The sequence below is a fragment of the Sylvia atricapilla genome, unplaced genomic scaffold (assembly GCF_009819655.1).
Source record: "Sylvia atricapilla isolate bSylAtr1 unplaced genomic scaffold, bSylAtr1.pri scaffold_91_arrow_ctg1, whole genome shotgun sequence".
Taxonomy (NCBI): domain Eukaryota; kingdom Metazoa; phylum Chordata; class Aves; order Passeriformes; family Sylviidae; genus Sylvia; species Sylvia atricapilla.
Window position 1 is genome coordinate 33,110 of NW_027077172.1, and position 18,948 is coordinate 52,057.

The 18,948-nt window shown below is 55.6% G+C and overlaps 2 protein-coding genes across 6 annotated transcripts in view; both read right to left on the reverse strand.

Moving 5' to 3' along the window:
* LOC136375105 (uncharacterized) overlaps positions 1–18,948 on the reverse strand; it is a 72,503-nt gene that overhangs the window by 27,094 nt on the left and 26,461 nt on the right. The gene's annotated exons all lie outside the window — the stretch shown is intronic.
* Positions 2,025–7,377, reverse strand: LOC136375102 (class I histocompatibility antigen, F10 alpha chain-like). Of its 5 annotated transcripts, none has more exons than XM_066340460.1 (8): positions 7,272–7,377; positions 5,390–5,653; positions 4,878–5,153; positions 4,265–4,537; positions 4,079–4,186; positions 3,945–3,980; positions 3,793–3,825; positions 2,025–2,921 (listed from the first exon to the last, which is right to left on the reverse strand). In XM_066340460.1, the coding sequence occupies exons 1-8, from the start codon at positions 7,345–7,347 to the stop codon at positions 2,842–2,844; spliced, it is 1,146 nt and encodes a 381-aa protein (XP_066196557.1). In that variant the 5' UTR covers positions 7,348–7,377; the 3' UTR covers positions 2,025–2,841. The 5 variants fall into 5 exon arrangements, with proteins under 5 accessions (XP_066196557.1, XP_066196560.1, XP_066196559.1 ...); XM_066340463.1 differs by having other exon boundaries at positions 2,025–3,121; XM_066340462.1 differs by having other exon boundaries at positions 2,025–3,262.

Below are 18,948 nucleotides of genomic sequence, written 5' to 3' on the forward strand. Positions count from 1 at the left end.
AACTGGTTTATACCACTCTATACTGGTCCATACTGGTTTTCAATCACGCACGGCTGCCCACAGCACCATCAGCCCTGTCGGGGGGGGTTTCCTCACCCGAGCTTTAGGTGGTTTAAAGTCCTTGGCCCACTAAAAAGCCCCGAGTCGCGTCCGTGTAAGAAAGCAGAGTCCTCAAGGTTTGTTTTCAGGTTTCTCGTGTTGTTTATTATCTGGTATCTCAAAATTTTCTCTGCTCCCAGCCGAGGTCCGGACAGCAGCTGGGACATGAGGCGACTGCCCCACAGATGGGATGTCCCCTATCATTTATACAGATAATTATGTACTAGTTATTTACTATTTTGTGCCAATGCCCAGTGCCCACACCAGAAGTGACATTCTACTTCGGCCCAATCCACTCTAACTACTTTGTGCCATCACCGCCCCAAAAAATGGAGGACGAGGAAGAAGGAGAAGTACATAAGGTACCACCCAAATTCCACCATCTTGTCCCCATTTACTTCTATTCTAAAAATTCTAAGACTATTAAATTCTACATCATCTACTGTGCTAGACTACATTTTTCACATCCTGGGAGTTTGTAATTACTTCTGCAATGTTGAGAGCTTTTCCCATGGATCAAAATCAAACCCAGTGTCTCCCTGGGCTCTGTGCCAAGGTCTCCGAGCCCCCTCGATCGTCTCCACACCCCCCTGTCCAGGGCTCAAACTCCTTTCCTCAGGTCCCAGGCCATCCAAGGGGATGTCCTGGACTCCAACACAGCCCCACGGCCAGCCTGTGCCTGGCCCAGAGCCCAACTCATCCAAACTGGTCTACACTGGTCCACACTGGTCCCTACTGGCATGTACTGGTCCATACGGATCCGTACTGGTTCTCACAAATACTATTCAATCCCTTAATTTCCTTCGAGGCCCCGCCCCTTTCCACGCCCCCATTCCCATGATCCCTTCCTGCCACTCCCAGGCCACCCTCCTCCTCTCCCCATTGGCCACTGCACCTTTGGCCCCCCCCCGTTTTTCCCACACTCCCATTCCCAATCCCTGTCCCCTCCCCGCTCTGCCACGCCTCATTGGCCCCTCCACACGGCCCTGCCCATCTATGGGCGTGGCTACAAGACCAGTTGGCATTTATTGAAAGGCTCTGTGCAGCAACAGCCCCTGGGAGTGGAGCCAGGGGGCCCTGGTGGGGGGCTCACGGGGTCTGGGTGGTGTCATGGACTGAGGGGGGTCCTGGTGAGTGGGGGAGGGGCAGTGAGGGAGAGTCCCATGGGTGGGGGAGGGGCAGTGAGTGGGGGGTGCTGGTGCATATGGGGGGGGTTCATGGATCAGGGGGCCCCCTGCGCTTTAGGGGCGTTGGTAAAGGAGGGGGGCAGTGAGTGGGGGGTCCTGGTGTGTAGGGGGGGCTCAGTAAATTGGGGGGGCATCTCTGGTGATAACAGGAGGTCCTGGCTGATAACGGGGTGAGGACAGGACTGACCCCCAAGGGACCCCCTGGTGCTGGAGACCCCCCTGTGCCCCCCCAGTCCCGCTCGGGCCCCCAGTCCTGGCGCTGTTCCTGGGGGGTGAAAGGGGAGGGGCCGAACCCTCTGGGGTGGGTGTGGGGCACAAAAAGGGGCCCGGGCCCGGTGCACGGGGGTCAGTAAATGAGGGACAGCCCAGTCCTGCTCCCGGTGCTCGGGGGGGCCCCGGTGGGTGCCCGAGGGCGGCGTGTGACACAGAGAGTGACCTTGGGGACACGGGGGACACTTACATGGGGGTGGGGCCGGTCCTGGTGACACATGAGGAGCTCCTGGTGGCAAAAGGACCCCCCCACCCCCTCAATTTCTCTTGCATAAGGTCATGGTGACACGAGGAGATGGTGGCACTCGAGTGTCCACAAGTCTCCCCAGTTACCTCACTGCCCCGATGACGTCACAGTCCACCCCAAATCCCCTCGAGCTTCCCTTTAAATTCCACCAAGATCCCCTCTAAATCCACCCAAAATTCCCTCTAAAATCCCCTTAAAATTCCAGCAAACCAGGCTGAAGATGTGAGAAATGACAGAATTGTTTTACAGACCTCTCTGAGTTGGTTATAATACAAAAGTTAGTTACAAAAGTTATAATATGAAAGTTAGTTACAGTACTTACAATAGAAAAGTTTGTTATAACAGTCACAACCTAAAAGTTAGTTAGAAGACATAAGTTAGTTATAACAGTTATGTAAAAGCATTTTAGCATTGAGCAGACTCTATTTTAATATTTAACTATGACCTACAATGTAATATAGATTATAAAATAATATAATAGAATATAATATTGTTATTAAAAATTTGTTATTAAATTACAATAAAATTTTAATGTAATTATGAATATAATTAGATTACATAATTAAATTAAAGATTATGAATATATAATCGAATACAAACAATATTGATTAATTTCGCTGCCATTTCTATAGGCTACATAAACTAAATAGTGCACACATAAACTGATAGATTGTGTCCCCAATGTCCATAAGTGTCCTCAGGGATGTCAGTCCAGGAATTCCCATCAGGACTTGTGACAATTTCAATGAAAATTCCCAGAAAATCCCACAAATTTGTCTCAAACGTCACCTGGAGAGGGGGGAGAGAACAAGTGACACCAGTGATGTCCCCGATGGCGTCACTGCCAAAATGACGGGATGTCGCTGTGCCTGCAGCAGCCTCGGGATGTCCTCGATGGCTCTTTGGCACTGCTCAGCCACCAGGGCCATCGTGTGTCCAGTTTCTGGGGTGTCCCCACTGGAGACAATGGTGATGGGCAGTTGTAAAAGCAAAGTCCTTTATTGCACGGAGAAATCAGCCTACTGGAGGCCGAGGTTGTCACAGCTCGAGCCAGTAAAGTCCCCATGTCCCCAGCAGAAGAGGTGGCATCTTAGCAGCAGCAGTGTGCAGGAAGCCTTCTAACAGAAAGTTTCATAAAGAACATCAAGTTTCATAACATAAAGAACATAAAGTTTCTGATACAGTCTCACACTTGGCCAGGGTGTAATGAGTCCCATCAAGATGTATCAAGCCTGAGGGTCGGCCTGCAACCTCCCAGAGTGGCCTCATAATATTTGTGAGAGGGCTCTTGCGTTGGGAATATCTTGGCCTTAAAACACTGGAAAATGGGAAATTGATCCATTAGCAAGAGCTGTGGTGTGGGTGGGAGCAGCGGGATGAGCTCTGCTGGCAGCTCTCGGCTTTCTCGGGAAGAGGAAGGGGCTGGATCCATCTCTGTGGATTGCTCATGCGGTGACTCCTGCTGGGATGAGAGAGGGTCACGGTGTCACCCTGTCCCCATCCCACAGGATGGAGCTGGCAGGAGCCCATGGAGAGTGGGAGCTATTGCAGAATCCCACCTGATCCTGCCTCAACTTCTCTCTGGGATCTCAACCTGATTGTGCTCCATCCATCTCACCTGCCCTATCCATCAGGCCCCAACCCCTCTCTAGGATCCCAACCAGATCCGACCCCATCCGTCCTACACCAATCCTGCTCCATCCATCCCACCTGATCCCACCCCATTCCCTCCTGCCCCACTCCTGCTCCATTCCATCCCACTTGATCCTTGTATCGAATTCAGCCCTGATCACTCTCCATCCATCCTGCACCAACCCTACTGAATCCATCCCACCTGATCCCACTCCAGAATCCAGCCCTGATCCCACTCTACAATTCCATCTGATCCTGCTCTGGACCCCTGTTCTGATCCAGAATCCCTCCCTGATCCCAGTCTCTCCATCCTGCCCCAAACTCCCTCTGGAATCCCACCCTGATCCCACTCCACACCTGCAGTTGAGCCATTGGCTCCCACATCTCTTCCTGCAGGAAGAGAAGATCCATGAGATTCCAGCACAGATCACACACCAGGATTAACCCCAGGATCCATCCTGGGATCCGCACAGAGGGGATCCAGAGCTGGATCCACCACTGGGACTCACCAGCTGCCATGTTGTATCCATCCTTGTCTCTCCTCCCTGTGGAAAAACAGTGGGATCAGCGTCAGTGGCACAGGATTCCTGGAACGGTGCCGGGTGGATCCGTGCCCCTTCCCAACCCCCATCCCGTGTGTTACCGGATTTGCGCTTCCAGAGGATGAATCCGATGAGGCTAGTGAGGATGAGGATGACAGCGATGATGCACCCAGCGGCCACCATGGTGAGATTCCCGCCAGATGTCGGCTCTGGGAAATGCGGGATGGTGAGGAGGGGAAGGGAAATCCCCATTTGGGAATTCCCAATTTCCACATTCCCAGCCTCACCCCAAGCGAAGATCCCGGGCTCCAGCATTCCGGGATGCTCCACCCTGCACCGGTACTGCTCCCGCTCCTCCGGCAGCGCCTCGATCCTGGCCCAGGTGTGGAAGGTGCCGTCGCTGTTGGGAACGACCCCGCCCCACTCCGTCTCCTGGTCCCAGATTTCATCCCCCTTCATCCAGTTGACTGCGATGGTGTTGGGGTAGAATCCGTACGCGTGGCAGGACAAGATCAGCGTCCCGTGTTCCTCTCTTCCGGACACATGGACATCAGGGGGCTCTGGAATGGGATAATGGTGAGATGCATCCATGGAATTCCATGGGAATGGGATTCGGGAGAGATCTGTCCACAGAATTCCCACAGAATTGCAATGATAGTGACATCTACCCATAGAATTCCATGGCACTAGAATGATAGTGAGATCTACCCATGGAATTCCCACTGCAATGGGACTGGGATGAGCTCTGCCCAAGGAATTCCCACTGGAATGGGAAAGGGGTGAGATCTGCCCAGGGAATTCCTATGGGAATGGGATGGGGGTGTCATCTACCCAAAGAAGTCTGACAGGAATTACCATGATCTCCAATCCTCCATTTCTAAATCCCCAATTCCCACCCACCTTTGCGCTCCAGCTCCTTCTGCCCATATCCAATGTATTTCCGGAGCCATTCTGGGCACTCTTGTTTCAGGTAACTTGTCCACCTATCTGCCACAATCCCTTCATCTTCCCATCTCCTCCTGGTGATCTCAGCAGCGCTGTCGGCCGCCTCGAACCTCCGGGATTCCAGATCAAAGGAGATGAAATCCCGCCCGTCGTAGCCAAGCCCAGAGGATCCACGGATGCTCCCGTCAGACAGGAGGTCACAGCCAGAAAGCCACTGCAGCGTGTGGAGCCCTGGAGCGTTGTACCCACACAGACCCATGGAATTGCATGCCAGCCCCACAGAGCCCCATTCCAGCCCTATGTTGTCCTAGAGACTCACAGAGCCTCATCCCAGCCCCTTGGACCCCATGGATCCACACCCCAACCCCATGGATTTCAACCTGGCCCCACAGATCCCATCTCAGCCCCATGGATCCCCATCCCAACCTCACAGATCCCATTCCAGCTCCACAGATTCTCCCACTCACCCCTGCTCTGGTTGTACCGCTTCCGCAGTGTCTCCAGGCTCCCAGCAGCCACGGGCTGGTTATTCTTATTGAGCTGGGTCTGGCTATCCCAATATCCCGGCTCAGCTCCGTCCTTCATCCACTGTGTCAGCGGCTCCGCCCGGCCCCGCTCACTGTTGTAGCGCACAAAGGGGATCCCATCCACAAACCCAATTTCCATGTACTGGGGGATCCCTGGGGTCGGCTGTGACACTGCCATGTTCAGGTAACGCATGGAGTGGAGAACTGGGGGGACACACGGAGATTTGGGGGGGTTGGGGGTGTCATGGATCAATGAAAGGGGAAACTGGGAGAGCTGGGAAGGGGTTTGGGGATCCCAGGGCCAAGGAAAGGGTTTGCAGGGCTGGGAGAGGTGGGATGGACAGGAAAGAGTGTGCAGGGGGGTCCTGGTGCCCAGGAATGGGGGCTCAGGGGGTTCAAGGGTTATGGAAGGGGGGTGCAGGGACTGGGAGAGGTGGGATGGGGGTTCCAGGGGATACCCAGTCCCAGGAAAGGGGGTCCTGGGGTCCCCAGTGCCAAGGAAAGAGGGGTCACAAGATGGGGAGACCTGGGAATAGGAGCCTTGGGGATCCTTAACACAGAGGAAAGGGGAGGCTGAGAAAAACAGGAACGGGGCTCCAGGAAAAGGGGGATTTCGGGATTCGGGAAGGTGGGATGGATGGGAAAGGGGGTGCAGAGGGGGACATTGGTGCAGGATTAGGGGGTGCCGGGGGGTCCCAGTGCCCGAGGATGGAAATTCAAGGGGGTCCCAGGGCCCAAAATCCCCCCTGGGATCCTCCATGAGCTCCAGGAACCCTCCCAGACCCCCTGGAATCCCCCATGCACAGGTTGAAGAACTGGGGGAGCACAGAGACTGGGGGGTCTGGAGGTGTCCAAGGGTCAGGAAGCAGAACCGGGAGAGCCGGGAAGGGTCCGAGGTTCAAGGAAGGGACTGGGAGAGGCGGGATGGGGGATCCAGGGGGTCCCTGTGCCCACGAAAGGGGGAGCCAGGGGTTCCCGGGGCTGAGGGAAGTGGGGTCTGGGGGCTGGGAAAGGCAGGACTGGGGGTCCAGGGGTCTCTGGGTCACGGGAAAAGGGGGGTCTGGGGCTGGGAGAGGCGGGCGGATCCCGGAGGCGCAGCCTGGGCAACGGGAAAGGGAAAGTGACCGAGGGAACGCGGTAGCGGATGGGTCGGGGGGCGAAAGGGGAATTCCAGGGAGTTCATTTGGATCCCATCTGATCCCCGCTGAGATCGCCCTGAGACCCCTGGGACGGCCGGGACCCTCTGGGACCCCGTTCCGGGAAGTTGCTGCAGGAGAAAACGGGGGGGACACGGAAACTCAAAAGATCCGGGGGGTCCAAAGGTCAAGGAAAAGGGCGGGGCTGGGGTCTGTGAAATGCGGGACGCCCGAAAAGGGGGTGCGGGGGGTCCCAGAGCACTGACGGGGGTGCGGGGGGGTCCCAGTCCCGGATAAGGGGGTGCTGGGGGGTCCCGGTGGCTGGAAATGGAGATTTAAGAGTGTCCCAGTGCCCAAAAATGGGGCTTCAAGGGGAGTTTCCTTCCGGGAATTCGGGGATCAAAGTGGTTCCGGTGCCCGAACGTGGCGGTTCAAGGGGTGCCGCTTCCCAGAAATGGGGGTCCAAGGGGGACATCGGTGCTGGGGAAGGAGGTACATGGGAGTCTTGGTGCCAGATGAGGGAGTACAGGGGTGTCCCGGTGCTGGGGAATGGGATGGAGAGTGGTCACAGGACCCAAAATGGGGGCTTTCCGGTGTTCCAGTGCCAGGAATTGAAAGTTCAAGGTGGTCCCGGCGCCCGGGAACTGCAGTTCAGGGCGGTCCCGATTTCAGGGGTGCCCACTCACCTCTCGTCGCGCCCCCAGGGTGCCCCAGGAGCCCCAGGAGCCCCAAGAGCAGCCCCAGACCCAGCGCTGGAGCCATGGCGCTGCTCCGTTCTGCTCCCGCTCCCAGCCCCGGTCTCGCCCCAGCCTTGACCCCGCCCCCAGAGCCGCCCCCGGCCCCGCCATTGGCTCCGCTGTTCTGTGCTCGCCAATGGCAGCCCTCTCTTTCAGTGACGTCATCGGTCGCCGGGCAGATCCCGATCTCACAGGTTGGGACGCGAAGTGGGAGGAACCGAGGGAGGGCGGGGGGAGGGGACGGGGAATTCCAGAAAATCCCTCTGGATCCCTCTGGATCCGCTGCGACCCCCCTGGAGCCCTCTGAGAACGGCCTGGGAGCCCCCTTAAATACGCCGGGAGTGGGGAACTGAGGGGGTCACGGAAATTTGGGAGATGTGAGGGTGCAAAGGTGAAGGAAAAGGGCGGGTCTGGGCTCTGGGAAGGGCGGGATGCCCGGGAAGGGGTGCAGGGGGTCCCAGGGCCGGCTAAGGGGGTGCTGGGGGGTCCCCATGCCCAGGAACGGAGTTTTAGGGAGGTCCCGGGGTCAAGGAAAGGGGTTGAGGGCTATGAGACAGGCGGGATGGGGAGTCCAGGTTGCCCCAGTGCCCACAAAAGGGGATCTGGTTGGTCCCCGGTGTTGAGAGAAGTGGAGGGTGGGGGCTGGGAAAGGCTGAACTCGGGGTCCAGGGGGTCCCTGGATCACGGGAAAAGGGGGGTCTGGGGCTGGGAGAGGCGGGCGGATCCCGGAGGCGCAGCCTCGGCAAAGGGAAAGGGAAAGTGACCGAGGGAACGCGGTGGGGGAGGAAAAGGGGAATTCCAGGGAGTTCATCTGCATCCCATTGGATCCCCGCTGAGACCCCCCTGAGAGCCCTGGGACGGCCGGGACCCTCTGGGACCCCGTTCCGGGAAGCGGCGGGACTGGAAAACAGAGGGGACACGGCAAGTTGGGAGATGTGGGGAGTGCAAAAAGCCGGGAAAAGGCGGGTCTGGGGTCTGGGAAAAGCGGGACGTCCGAAAAGGGGGTGCAGGGTTCTCCCAGAGCACTGACGGGGGTGCTGCGGGGTGCGAGTCCAGGAAAAGGGGGTGCAAGGGGGTCCCCAGGCCCAGGAACGGCGGTTTAGGGAGGTCCAGGGGTTAAGGAAAGGGGTTGAGGGCTCTGAGAGAGGAGGTTAAGGGGGTCCTGGGGGTCCCTGTGCCCAGGAAAGGGGGTGCACGGGTCCCCGGTGTTGAGGGAAGTGGAGGCTGGGGTCAGGGAAAGGCAGGACTGGGGGTCCAGGGGGTCCCGGAGTCAAGGAAAAGCGGGGTTGGGGTCTCCGGGAGGGGAAGGGCCGGGAAGAGGGGTGCGGGGGCGCATTGGTGCTGGATAAGGGGGTACGGGGGGTCCCGGTGCACGAGAATTGGGGGTGCAGAGGGGTTCCAGTCCTGAACATTGGAGCTCAGGGGGTCCCGGAGATGGGTAAGGTGGTCCCGGATCCTCTGAAATGGAGATTGAGGAAAGTCTCTGTGCCCAGGAATGGGGGTTCAGGGGGGTCCCTGTGACAGATATTGGCGTGGTGAGGATCTGGAGCTGGGGAAGGGGGTGCAGGGGGGTCTCCCTTCACAGGAATGAGGAGTTTAGAGGGGTCCTGGTGCAGCGGGATGGGGGATTCAGGAACTCTCGGTGCCAGATAACGGGATGCAGCGGGTCCCGGTGCCCGGGAAATGGGATTCAGGGGCGTCCCTTCCCAGGCTCCGGGGTTCAAGGGGGTCTGGAGTCCCGAAAATGGAGGTTCAGGGGGGTCCCGGTGCCCCGAAATGAACGTTCGGGGGCTCTCAGTGCCCAGGAAGGGGGGTTCGCCCAGCAGTGGAAGTGCGGGGGGCTCCCCGTGCCCAGGAATTGCGGTTCAGGGGCTCCCGGTGCCGGGGGCAGTCACCGGTCCCCGGGCGGATCCCGGTGCCGCAGTTTGGGAGACGCCAAAGTGACCGGGGGAGCGCGGGGAGGGGACAGAGGAAACCCTGGGAATTCCCCGGAACACCCCGGGACCTCCCAGGACCCCCCACAGGACGCGCAGGGGTTGGAGAACTGGGGGGACACAGAGACTGGGGGGTCTGGAGGTGTCCAAGGGTCAGGAAGCGGAACCGGGAGAGCCGGGAAGGGTCCGAGGTTCAAGGAAGGGACTGGGAGAGGCGGGATGGGGGATCCAGGGGGTCTCTGGGCCCACGAAAGGGGGAGCCAGGGGTCCCCGGGGCTGAGGGAAGTGGGATCTGGGGGCTGGGAAAGGCAGGACTGGGGGTCCAGGGGGTCCCTGGGTCACGGGAAAAGGGGGGTCTGGGGCTGGGAGAGGCGGGCGGATCCCGAGGACGCAGCTTGGGGACGCGAAAGCGAGACGGGAGGAAAGGGAAATTCCAGGGAATTCATCGGGATCCCCGCGGAGACCCCCTGGGACCCCCTGGAACCTCCTTCCAGGAAGCGCCGGGAATGGAGAACTGGGGGACGCAGAAATTTGGGAGATCGAGGGTCCAAAAGCCGAGGAAAAGGCGGGTCTGGGGTCTGGGAAATGCGGGATGGCCGCGAAGGGGGTGCGGGGGTCCCAGAGCACTGACGGGGGTGCGGGGGGTCCCAGTCCTGGATAAGGGGGTTCAGGGGGGTCCCGGGGGAAGGAGAACAGGGGAGTCCCCGTGCCCAGGAATGGGGGTTCAGGGGGAGTTTCCTTCCCTGAATTCGGGGTTCAGAGGGGTCCTGGTGCCCAGGAATGGGGATTCAGGGGGATCTCGGTGCCCAGTATCGGGGTACAGCGGGGTCCCGGTGCTGGGGAAGGGGATGGAGGGGGACCACAGGACCCAAAATGGGGCTCAGGGGGTTCCCGTGCCCGGAGGTTGCGGTTCAGGGGGTCCCGGTTCGGGCAGTCCCACTCCCGTGGCGCCCCCCGGCTCCCCCAGGAGCCCCCCAGCCCCAGCGCTGGAGCCATCGCAGCCGTCCCCGGGCTCGGCCCCGCCCTGCCCAATCAGCGCGCCAGGTGCCGCAGTGACGGCAGAAGCAGCCAATGGCGGCGGGCGAGGGGCGGGCTGTGCACACGGCACGGAGCCCCGCCCTTTCCCGGAACTCCGGCAGCGCTCGGAAACCTCGGCTGAGGAGCGGCCTCGGCGCTGGGCCCGGCCCGGGCAGGAGGCCAAGGAACCGCTGTGCCCGGAACCGCCGGGAGCTCGGGGGGAGCGGGGCCTGAGGGCGCTGCGAGCTGCGCCTGAGGCCGCCACTGGCAAGGGGAGCTCTTACTGGGCTCCTCATTCTGCTTATTATTAATGCTGTGGGTTGGTGTTTGTTGGCCTGGTTATACACACCGGTAAAGAGCTGTTATTCCTGTCCCCGGATCTTTGCCCGAGAGCCCCGCAATTTCCAAAATTATAATAATTCGGAGGGAGGGGGTTTGAATTCTCCATTCCAAGGGAGGCTCCGGCTTTCCCTGGCACACAGCTGTCTTTAAGACAACACCATTCCCTCGGTTAGTTATGAAAGTTAGTAATAATAGTTACAACATAAAAGCTTGTTGTAATAGCTATAACAGTTCTAATATAAAAGTTAGTTCTGATAGTTACAATATAAAAGCTGTTCAGCATAGTGCCTTCTCTTTTTAAATATTTTGCTCATGTCTATGATACAATATATAGTGCACGCATAAACTGATAGATTATGTTATTCCAAAAAGCTGCTGAAAGGAAATATAAATTGTACTCTATCAAAATCACTGTGGTTAATTACAGCATGCAAAAGCTGATATATGAATGCGAAACTCAATATTTTATTGTCATTTCAGTTGTCATTTATAACCCCCTCTACTGCAAGGCACGAAGGGGGCTCATTCACCCCCTGCCTCCCTGTCCCCAAGTGTCCCCGAGTGTCCCCAGTGATGTCAGCCCAGGAATTCCCATCAGGATTTGGGACAACTTCAATGAAAATTTCCTAAAGATTCCCCCAAATTTATCTCAAATCCCACATGCTGAGGGGTAGAGGACAAGTGACACCAGCGGTATGTCCAATGATGTCACCTCCCCAATGATGTCACATTGGTGACATCACTGTCCCCGCAGCAGCCTCGGGATGTCCTCGATGGCTCTTTGGCACCACTTGGCCACTGTGGGGTAATTGGGGCCACCAGGGCCACCAGAGCCACCACAGGGACTCGAGAGGAGCCTCTGGATGTCCCTGAGTGTCCCCAGAAGGTGACAGCTGGCCAGGTGGGCAGTGGCCTCACACAGCTGCTTTAGCTCGGCCGCATCGGCCACCAAGTCCTCGAAGACACTGGGGACACCTCCTCTGTCCCCTCCAGGGCGTCTCGATTTTCAAGAGCAGGTTGTGCAGGTCCGAGGGGCACGGCCAGCCTTCCTCACACGTGTCCATCACCTGCCTCAGCAGCTCCTGGGTCTCCTCCACCCGCTGTCCCCTCCTGGTGGCCACCCCCGCCTGCCTGGTGGCCACAGAGGCATCGTGTGCGGCCACCGACGAGGGCAGGGACACTGACGGCTGCGGGGCCACGGCCACCAGGCTGTCCCCAGCTGTCCCCCACTGAGGGGGGGGTCTCATCCCGCAGGTCCCTGGCCATGACAGTGGCGGTGGCCTCAGCAGGGTCCTCGTTGGTGGCCTCGGCCGTGTCCTTGCCCTCCAAGGTGCTGAGGATGTCCACAGCATCCCAGAACAGCCGGCCCCAGCTCTTCCTGAGCGTGTTCACCAACTGCCACTGAAACATGGGACTGCGAACTGGAGGATATTGATCCCAGAAATCAGCAGGTATTGATTAAAGGACAGGCACTCAGATGATGTGTATTGCTGCTCTGTGCAGGAAGAGACAGGACGGTGTGCCAGAGCAGCGAGGAGGAATGCAAAGATGCCTGATGAGGGGGGGATGCTGTAAGAGACAATCCAAAGATCCCTCATCTGCCTCACGACCATCGTCACAGACAGAGACTGAAACCCCTAAAAGGGCTCTAAACTCCCAGCACAGGAGTGCTGGCCTGGCTGAGGTGGGACGTTTGCCAACTGTTGCCTGCAGGTGTGTTCAGTGGAAAAACCCAGCATGCATTTCCATGGGAACATCAGAACCTGAGCAGGAACAATGGGAAAGTCACGGTGAATTGGCTGCACCTGCTGAGGGCTGTACCTGTTCTGAGTTAACCCTGCACCTGCTGACGGCTGTATCTGTTTTCAGTTCTCAAAACAAACACACCGTAATGATTTCCCCACCTTTTGGCCAACTGCCTGTCGCTTTGGAAAGGACTATGAGGAGCCCTGAGTTAACCAAAGACTTTTGAGATCTTCCCACGGAAGAAGATGGATCTATTGGCCAGATCACGAGGATTTCATCTCTTCGTTGGTGGCTGTTACCCATCTCCTCTTTCTCTTTTCTCGCTGTCCTTTGTTTCCCTTCAAATCCTTCTATGGCGTTTGCTGATGGCACTAATAAAAGTGCATTTGTTTTGATGAATACTGAAATGCCCTCTGTGTTGTTTCTGCACTCTGAGATCAGTTAATGAACCATCACGATTCCCGCTTGCATTAGCGGATGGTGACAGATGCTGACCAGAACAGGAGACAAGAACACAAGATTACCAGAGGTCCTGAGATGACGAGGGGCCTTGGGCCCCCAGGACCAGACAAACCCGGCCTTAGAGCTCGGACTGTGACCAGAGGATCGCTGGGCAGGCGCAAGGCAGCGGGCTCAGAAGTTCATCTCTGAGGAAGACTATTCCTCTTCATCCCCGAGACCCCCGAGACACCCCCCAGAGACACCTGCGCAGGCACAGGACTGATGAGACGATCGGCACACGGAGCGGGGAGGGTGGAGCCAGGGAATGAATATGCACAGGGCTATTGGGAGACTTGATGTGTCTGGAACATTCTAGAGGGTAAAAGAGAACGGGAGTGGGCGAGGGGCTGCGCTGGCCTTTGGGAGCTGTCCCACATCGCGCCCGGCGCTGAATAAATCACATTCCTGCTTTAACACTCACTCTGTCTCTGAGTTTCAGAGTCTTTCCGCGTGTCAGTCTCAGCTGACTTATTACAATACATGAGGCTCTCAGGTAAAGGTATGGGGGCAGGAATAACAGCCCTTAATGGGGAATATTAAGAATAAAAATGTAGTAATACAAAACAAACAAACAATAACAGGAAACCATAGATATCCCCCGGCGTTACGAGGGATGGGTCATGGAAGAGATAAAGAAAACACTTCCCCACCGTGGATTGGTCACAAACGGTTCTGGGGGTGAATCAAGCAAATTCCTGTTTTATTGCTGCTGGTTGGTTCTGTGGGTGAGTTTTAAAAGCTCGGATGTGTTTCATGTTTGGTTCTGTTCGGACCCGAAAAGCTCGTGTGAGGCGATCGTGGTTTTGGGAGCTGTGGTGTATTATTGAGGCAATATTGGCATCTTGTGTCCAAAGTCATAATTGCATCAAACTTCCACATATACATATATATATATTCCTTTCTTTCCATGTGCACGAGGGAACTCTTTTACCTCTTTGCATTTTCACTTTTCATTTTTTCTTTTCACCGCCTGTTGTTTAAGGGTTTGTTCAGTGTGGGTTGCCAGGAGTTCTGTTCTTAAGGGATTTTGCGTTCTACTTTGATGGAGCACTTTCTGTAGGGATTATTTGTGGTATTGTCTTTAGGGTTGGTTTGATAAAGTGCTGTGGGTTTTTTTACTGCTGTTTGTTTTCATGCTTTTTGTTGTGAGTATTGTCTTTAGGGTTTATTTGATAAATTGCCAAGTTTATTTGGTTACTGCTGGGTTTTTTAATGTTTTGGTTGTGAATATTGCCTTTAGGGTTTATGTGATAAATGCTGTTCTGGGTTATTACTCTTTGTCTTCATGTTTTTGATGTTACTGTTGCTTTTTGTTGAGTGTGCCTTGCCATAGACAGTGCCCTGGTGACAATGGTGACAATTCTAACCACGGTGAGACAACTGGAAGGGGTCCCTCTCCCCAGTAGTTTGGGCTCGACCCTTGGGAGTTTGTGACCCCGAAAGTAATTGTGTGATAAGGGGGGACATCAGCAGGTTTATTTAGAGGGACTACACAGGAGTTCTGCAGGGCATGTGGTTGCGTTAGACTAAAAGCAGCCTGCACCAAAAAGGTCTGAATATCCAGACGAAGAGAAGGAGTGGGACCATCTGTTTCTGCAGGCAAGGGCGCAGCCAGCGTGGGTGTTGGTTAAGTGTGGGTCCTGTGGAGAGCAGTGCTGCTGTTCCCTGAGCAGAAGACACAGTGCTTGTGCCCAGTGTGGGGAACAGGGTGAAGAGGACCCTGAACCAGAGATTTTAGAGTGTTTTTGTGGAAGATCACATGTAGCTCTGGAGATCTGGAGTGTAAAAGAAAAAGACTGGGAAAAGACTGGATGAAAGTGTGAGAAGAGATTTGGGTGGAAACAAAACAGGAGAGGAAAATAATGGCATGAGGAGAGGGAAGAAATTTAGAGAGCTTGTTAGATGAGGCATGGAGGGTTTTCAGCAATCGAGAAGAAAGGTGTAAGCAAGGGATGAGAAAGGTAATGGCAGTAGTAAAAGAGGGAAGGTTTGGGAAGGTTTGGGAAGGTTTGGGAAGGGAAGGGAAGGCAAGGCAAGGCAAGGCAAGGCAAGGCAAGGGAAGGCAAGGGAAGGCAAGGCAAGGCAAGGTGTCACCCTGATTTTCAGCCTTCTGATTAGATTGACATTCTTGTACTGGAGATTCTCACGCATGTAACATAAACAGATTAGATTGTTTTCATATTTCTCTCTGTGGTGGATTTCTGAGTTGACCACTGGGGTCAGAGGGGTGTTCCTCTGTTTTACCCTGTCTGTGGAGCAGACTTCGCTGTTCTCTCCCTTGCCCCTTGGCCTCTGGAATGGACTCTCTCTCAAGACAAATTCGTCGCCCTTCGTGAGCTTGGTTCAAGAGCTGTTAAACCAGAATCATCTGGAACCTTCTACCAGTCCCTGGAACACTCCTGTTTTCTGCATCGAAAAGAAGTCTGGGAGATGGAGGTTGTTACAAGACAGAAAGTTAATGCCATGGTGGACAGCCTGGGGATGTTGCAGGCTGATGTGCCATCACCCACCAGGCTTCCCACAGATTGGCCAATCCTCATTGTGACTCTGAAAGATTGTTTTTTGTGATTCATTTGCATCCTACAGGTATCACTGGCCGATGGAATGATGAATGGTCCGATCGCTTGCATGTCTCGGACTGGGTCTTCCTGCCCCATCAGCCGCAAAAGACTGCAAACACATTGTTTGAGCTCATTGCTCAATTGATAATTAATGCAGGCAACAGTGCATGCAATTGATGGGTGTGGATCTCACAAAATTCACACTCTCGGTGCTGTGGGAGAAATTTGACTGGAGCTTTGCAGGCAGTGTTTCTCTGCCAAATGCTCTGGGAAATTTTTCAGGGCAGGTCGCTTGTCATCTGCCCAGCCATGAGCGATATCATGTGGTGAAAGTCTTTAGAATTCCTTTGCGGCCCAAAAATGGTCAGAAGCCAGTGCAAGGACCCACCGTCTCTACAGATGGTTTGGGAAGGACACGACAGGCCATTGTTGCTTGGAAGGATGGATCTGGGGGTCAAGTTTTGGAAGGTCATGAGGATGGGGCAGCCCAATTGGTTGAACTGAGGGCTGCCATCATGGCATTTCCAATGTTTTCCCAGGAACCTTTCAGTTTAGTCACGGATTCCGTTTCTGTGGCCAACATGGCACAGAGGTTGGGTCATTCAGTTTTGAAGGGGGTCAGCAATGTTGCTTTGTTTCATTTGCTGAAGTCCCTGTGTTTTATCCCTGAGGCCGGGTTCTCCAAAACAAAAACAGGGAATGCAGGATGAACCCCGCACAACGGATTGGCAAAGGTTTTGTGTGCCATCAGGCACAGTAAGGTGCTGCAGAATTCTAATGACCCTGTCATGGTGAAAGCAAGAATCCGTGACCGAAATGAAGGTCAACAAGTGGAGGAACCAGTGAGTGACTACTCGGATGTTGATAACATGAGTGGTCACTCTGATGGTGCTTCCCTGTAAAGAAATTGAACATTGTTAATTTTCTCTTTCTTTTTTTCTTTTGTTTAACGATAAAAGGGTGCGATGTCGCCCCAAGTTTGGCTGCTTTTCACTGTTTGGATTTTGTTGCCACGCAGCTTCAAGAAAACTATGTGCATTTTTAGAATTTATCTATTTTGTTTACATATTTCTCCTCTGGGAGGATAAAGATGATTGATGGTGATGTTCACCAACGAGGTCAAAAAGGTCGCTACCTGTGTAGCCAATTTTTGGCCTGCTTGTAAAAGTGTATATAAGATGGATATAAAGAGAATTAAAGAGGAGGGAGCTTTCCCTGTTGACCTTTCTGCTGCCTGCTCGTTCTTTCGTGTCCCTAACAGTGACAGTGTTTAATAGCCAAGTGTGGCAAGCCCGTGCCCTGGGGCAGCAGCTGGTGCTGGGACAGCCGCGGGAGCTGCACTAATGCCCCTCGGTGCTCGGGGAGAACTGAGGGGATGGGAGTTCATAGGGACCCTCTGCGGTCCTCGCTGTGCACGAGAAAGATTTTTAGTGCCTGGGATTGATTTCCCGGGATTTCTGGGCTCCAAGGCCCGAGGCAACCCCAGCCCAGTGCCCAACGGCTGAGCGGAGCTGGATGGGAACAACCCCCAGAAGGCCCAAGGTTCCCGAGGGCTGAGTGGAGCTGGTTGGGAACATCCTGCTCGTCTCCACCGCTCATAAGCCACTTCCCTGGCTCCAGATGCGGCCTCCGCCCGACCCCAGTGCAGTCCCGTGGGGTCACCGCTCGTCGTGCAGCTGGAGGGGTTCGATGGGGCCATACCCCACCTGTCCTTCACTGTGGCTCCTTCAGTGACACGGGGTGGCCGAGACCCCTCAGTGCCGCCCCACCCAGCCCTCGGTTCTGCTCTTTACTGTCAGGGAGAGGCCACTGTCAGTGCAGTTTTTTGTTATTTTTTATCCTATTCTCTACTGCTGCCACTTCTCGCCGCTCCCGGTGCAGTTATTCCATGACTCGGGTGGCACAGAACCCTCAGTGCGGTTCTTTTCTTGTATTTTATTCTATTGTCTATGTTCAATTCTATTCACACCTCGCACCCGCCTCAGCACTGCCCTTCTGACCACACACAGCAGTGCCTATCCCGCGGTGCAGCTCTTCAGTGACACCGGGTGCCGAGGACTCCCAGGTGCAGCTTTACTCTCTTCTCTGTGTTTTATTACATTCACACACAACCTGTGCTTTGGTGCACCTGCTTCAGACGCAGGCAGGAGAGACGCCATTGGTGCAGCTCTTTGCATTTTATTCTCTTCTTTTGTTCCCACCTCGCCCGTTTCACTGAGCGACTCCTTCAGAGACCCGGGGCAGCACAAACCCCTCGGGGCAGCTCCAACAGGGCCCCACCTGCCACCGCTCCCTGAGGCCTCCCCACTGCTCCCTGGGGATCGGACACCGCTGGCAGCCCAGGCTCCTTCCTCTTCCTCTTCTTCCTCCAGACGGGATTGAGAAAAGTTTAACTAGGGCAAGGAAACTCCAATTTTGGGGAGAAAATGTAAATGAAGGGGATTTGAATGGGAGGGGGTGATTTGAATTAGGGAGAGAAAATGCATTGGGGGAGGAGCCCCCAGCCCTCAGCTGTGCCCCAAAGGTGCTGCCAGAGGTTCCCCTGCTCCGACCCCCCAGCCTGCGGATGTGGAGCTGCCGCTGCTCCCTGGGAATGTCTCAGGATAGAAACTCCATCCAAGCTTTTATGTTCCCAGTCACTCCCAATAAGGTCCGAGTTCCCCAACATGGTCCCAGTTCCTCCCAGTCATGCCCTGTATGGCTCCATTCACTCTTAATCCCTCCCAGCAGGAGTCCAGTATGGCTCCAGTCACTTCCAGTAGGAATCCAGTCACTCCCAGGGGCCTTGGGCGCAGCCAGGACCCCCCGCTCCATTCCTGTGATTTGGGGGGGGTCGTGTGTCCCCCCAGCCCCACTGTCACTGTGTCCCAGCCTGGCTGCTCCCAGTGTTACCAGTAAAGCTTCCCAGTTCACCTCAGTCTCGTTCACTGGGGGCAGTGGGGAGGGACTTAGGGGTCCCTATGGAGGGACCATTATTTGGGGAGGGAAGCAGAACAGACCCTCAGATGGATCAACAGTGGGGACCCCAGTGTGCTCACCCCGTGTCACCCCACTCTGGGGACTCGTTGGGTGGCACCTGAACCTCAACAAAGCACCCAGCGAACCCCAAAAGGTGCCGGGACCCCTCTAAGCCACTGGGTCTTATCAGGAGAATTTGAGGAGGGGTCTCATGGGGGGCACCCAGGCTGGGCCAAGAGCCCAGTGCCACCCTAGGCCAACCTGCCTTAGCTCCATTCCTGGGATTAGAAAAAAGGAGTGGGACCCCTACCAATAAAATTTGGGGGGGTCTCAGACCCCTCCACCACTCTTTCAGCAACCAAGATCCCTCTTTTTCCCCACTCTTCCATGACTACCCCACTGCCCCCCAATCCACCACCATCCTCCATGCTTGGTTTTGGGGGTTTCACGCCCCTCCTGCTCAGCCTGGGGGGCCAACACTCCCTTTCCCTGAATTCAGCCAACACCTGACAGCGTTTTCCTGGGAGGAATCACTGAAGTTGGGGGTTTTGTGGGTGCAGTTCTTAG

Bases quoted from the DNA above. Each gene is read 5' to 3' on its own strand.
- LOC136375102 (XM_066340459.1), bottom strand. From the start codon at position 7,347: ATGGCTCCAGCGCTGGGTCTGGGGCTGCTCTTGGGGCTCCTGGGGCTC. The intron at 5,654-7,271 runs GTGAGTGGGCAC...GTGTCCCCCCAG, and splicing joins CCCTGGGGGCGCGACGAGAG to TTCTCCACTCCATGCGTTAC. The intron at 4,187-4,264 runs GTGAGGCTGGGA...CGCATTTCCCAG, and splicing joins GCCCGGGATCTTCGCTTGGG to AGCCGACATCTGGCGGGAAT.